The sequence below is a fragment of the Sipha flava genome, unplaced genomic scaffold (genome assembly GCF_003268045.1).
Source record: "Sipha flava isolate LNK unplaced genomic scaffold, YSA_version1 108_pilon_pilon, whole genome shotgun sequence".
NCBI lineage: Eukaryota > Metazoa > Arthropoda > Insecta > Hemiptera > Aphididae > Sipha > Sipha flava.
The window spans coordinates 115,262-117,322 of NW_020271725.1; the positions used below are offsets into that span (position 1 = coordinate 115,262).

At 51.1% G+C, this 2,061-nt stretch overlaps 1 protein-coding gene across 1 annotated transcript in view; it reads right to left on the reverse strand.

Moving 5' to 3' along the window:
- The window catches only part of LOC112686488 (acetylcholine receptor subunit beta-like 1), an 87,199-nt gene extending 86,554 nt beyond the window's left edge, over nucleotides 1–645 (reverse strand). The window contains exon 1 of the mRNA XM_025558768.1: nucleotides 571–645. Within this exon, the coding sequence (XP_025414553.1) occupies nucleotides 571–631 (61 nt within the window). The 5' untranslated portion in view covers nucleotides 632–645. The remainder of the gene's footprint in view (nucleotides 1–570) is intronic.
- Between the last annotated feature and the right edge of the window lie 1,416 nt (nucleotides 646–2,061).

Below are 2,061 nucleotides of genomic sequence, written 5' to 3' on the forward strand. Positions count from 1 at the left end.
TACTACTACTACTACTACTACTACTACTACTACTACTACTACTACTAAAACTACTACTACTAAAACTACTATTAATGTTGCAATCAATACTACTGCTGCTAATATTACCAAGGGCGTCTATTGGGAGGGACAAAGAGGGGACATGTCTAACTTTTCCGTGTCTATTATACATTTATACGTAAAATATTATTATTAATTTATATAAAACGTATGTTGAATTAATTTTTTTAGCTAATATTATCTCTCATGGACAAAACTTTACCACGGTAGAACGAGTTCCGAGAATCATAGATACTAATTATAAACCTATCGACAATGATCGCCGAGAGGCACAGAGGCACTCGGGGAAAGATCACACGTGTGCGTGTCCTCTGAATTTTTTATGTCGGACGCCTATGACTAATATACCGTTGCTGCTACGATTTACAATCGAAAATTTGCTGTAACACTACTGCTATTTTACAGATCACTTAGCTACTACTACTGTACCGTAGCGATAACAACACAGATCTGAATTATAGAACGAGTTGAACACAGATATCATGTACTATGTATTTTGGTCCGGCGTACCTCGGAAGAATTGTGAACAGACGAAGAACACGGCCATCAGCAGTCTGGCAGTGGTTTTCATGTTTTCGCTGTGGCCTTTGGCACTCGTACAGACGTCGTAACCGCGGTCTTGGTCGTCTTCGCCCACGTAGTAATAGTAATAGTAGTAGTAGTAGTAGTAGCTGTAGTACAAGTGACTTTTACGGTCGTGTCACGTTGCATTTTCGTTCACGAGTCCCGCGAAACGCAGCACTTCATATCGTCCCAACAACACGTCGCGTCTACCGCCGTCGCTGCCACCGTGGCCGGCTGCACCGTGGCCGCGCGAAAACACTGTTACCGCGGGCCGATGGGTGTGGGCCGCCGGTCTTCTTACCACCGTGACGTCGTGATGCCCGACCCGTTGCTATTTCTGTCGCTACTACTGCTGCTGTTGCTGCTGCTGCCGCTTCTGCTGCTGCCGCTGCCAGTGGTGGCGGTGGTGGTTTTGATGGCGGCTGTGCCAATGTTACTGGGTACGGCGTTAATGACGGTGACGGTGATGTCTGTGACGTCGGTGACGGCGATGAAGACGGTCGTCGAGGTCGCCACAACATCCGTGGCCGTGGCTGTCATCGCGAGACAGGACGCGCCGTTCAGAAGCAGCGGCCGTGCCCGGAACAGCGAGCCGACACCGACAGCGGTGGTCCTCGTGCACCGGTCTCGTGGGCGGTGCGGACCACTGGCATTGCGTGACGACCAGCGGCGGCGGACCGCGGGGAACCGATCTCGCGACGACTACGACAACGGCACGCGGATGGCGTTCGGCGACGCTGCAGCCGGACGGACGGTGGACAACGACACGACGGACGGACAGAGCGAGAAAACGCCTCTGTGAAAAGAACGAGATAGATATGAAGATTGATCTAAGAATGTATACAGACGGACAGATAGATAGAGGTAGACAGACAGACACAGATAGGTGTAGAAAAAAAAGAGAAAAAACGGCCGGTCCGTCGCGCACACTATATACTAACGAAACGCGTAGAGCACGGCCGCGACGTCTGCAGAAAACGAACGGCGCACACACCACACACAATACTGCTGGTGCTGGTGCTGGTGTGCTGGTGTGCTGCTGCTGCTGCACGTACTTCAAACACCAAAAGCTTGCGCGCGCATGTCTGTGTTCGTGTACGCGTGCGTGCGTGCGTGCGTGCGTGTGTGTGCACGTGTATGTGTATGTGCACGTGTATGTGTATGTGTATGTGTGTGTGTGTGTGTGTGTGCACGTGAGTGCTCTGCGAGTGTATGCGTACACGGGCGTGTGTTTTTGCGTTCCAATATATATATATACGTATGTTACGAAGTGTGTGTGTGTGTGTGTGAATTGTGCGCGCGCGTACACTTAGAGTTTAAGGGCGCGCGCGCGCGAGTACCTCGACCGCGTTCGCATGTGCGTGCGTGCGTACAGAGCGAAGCGATAGCACGCCGGTAACCGGTACGTGCGATATACGTGTATACACGAGCTAGTGC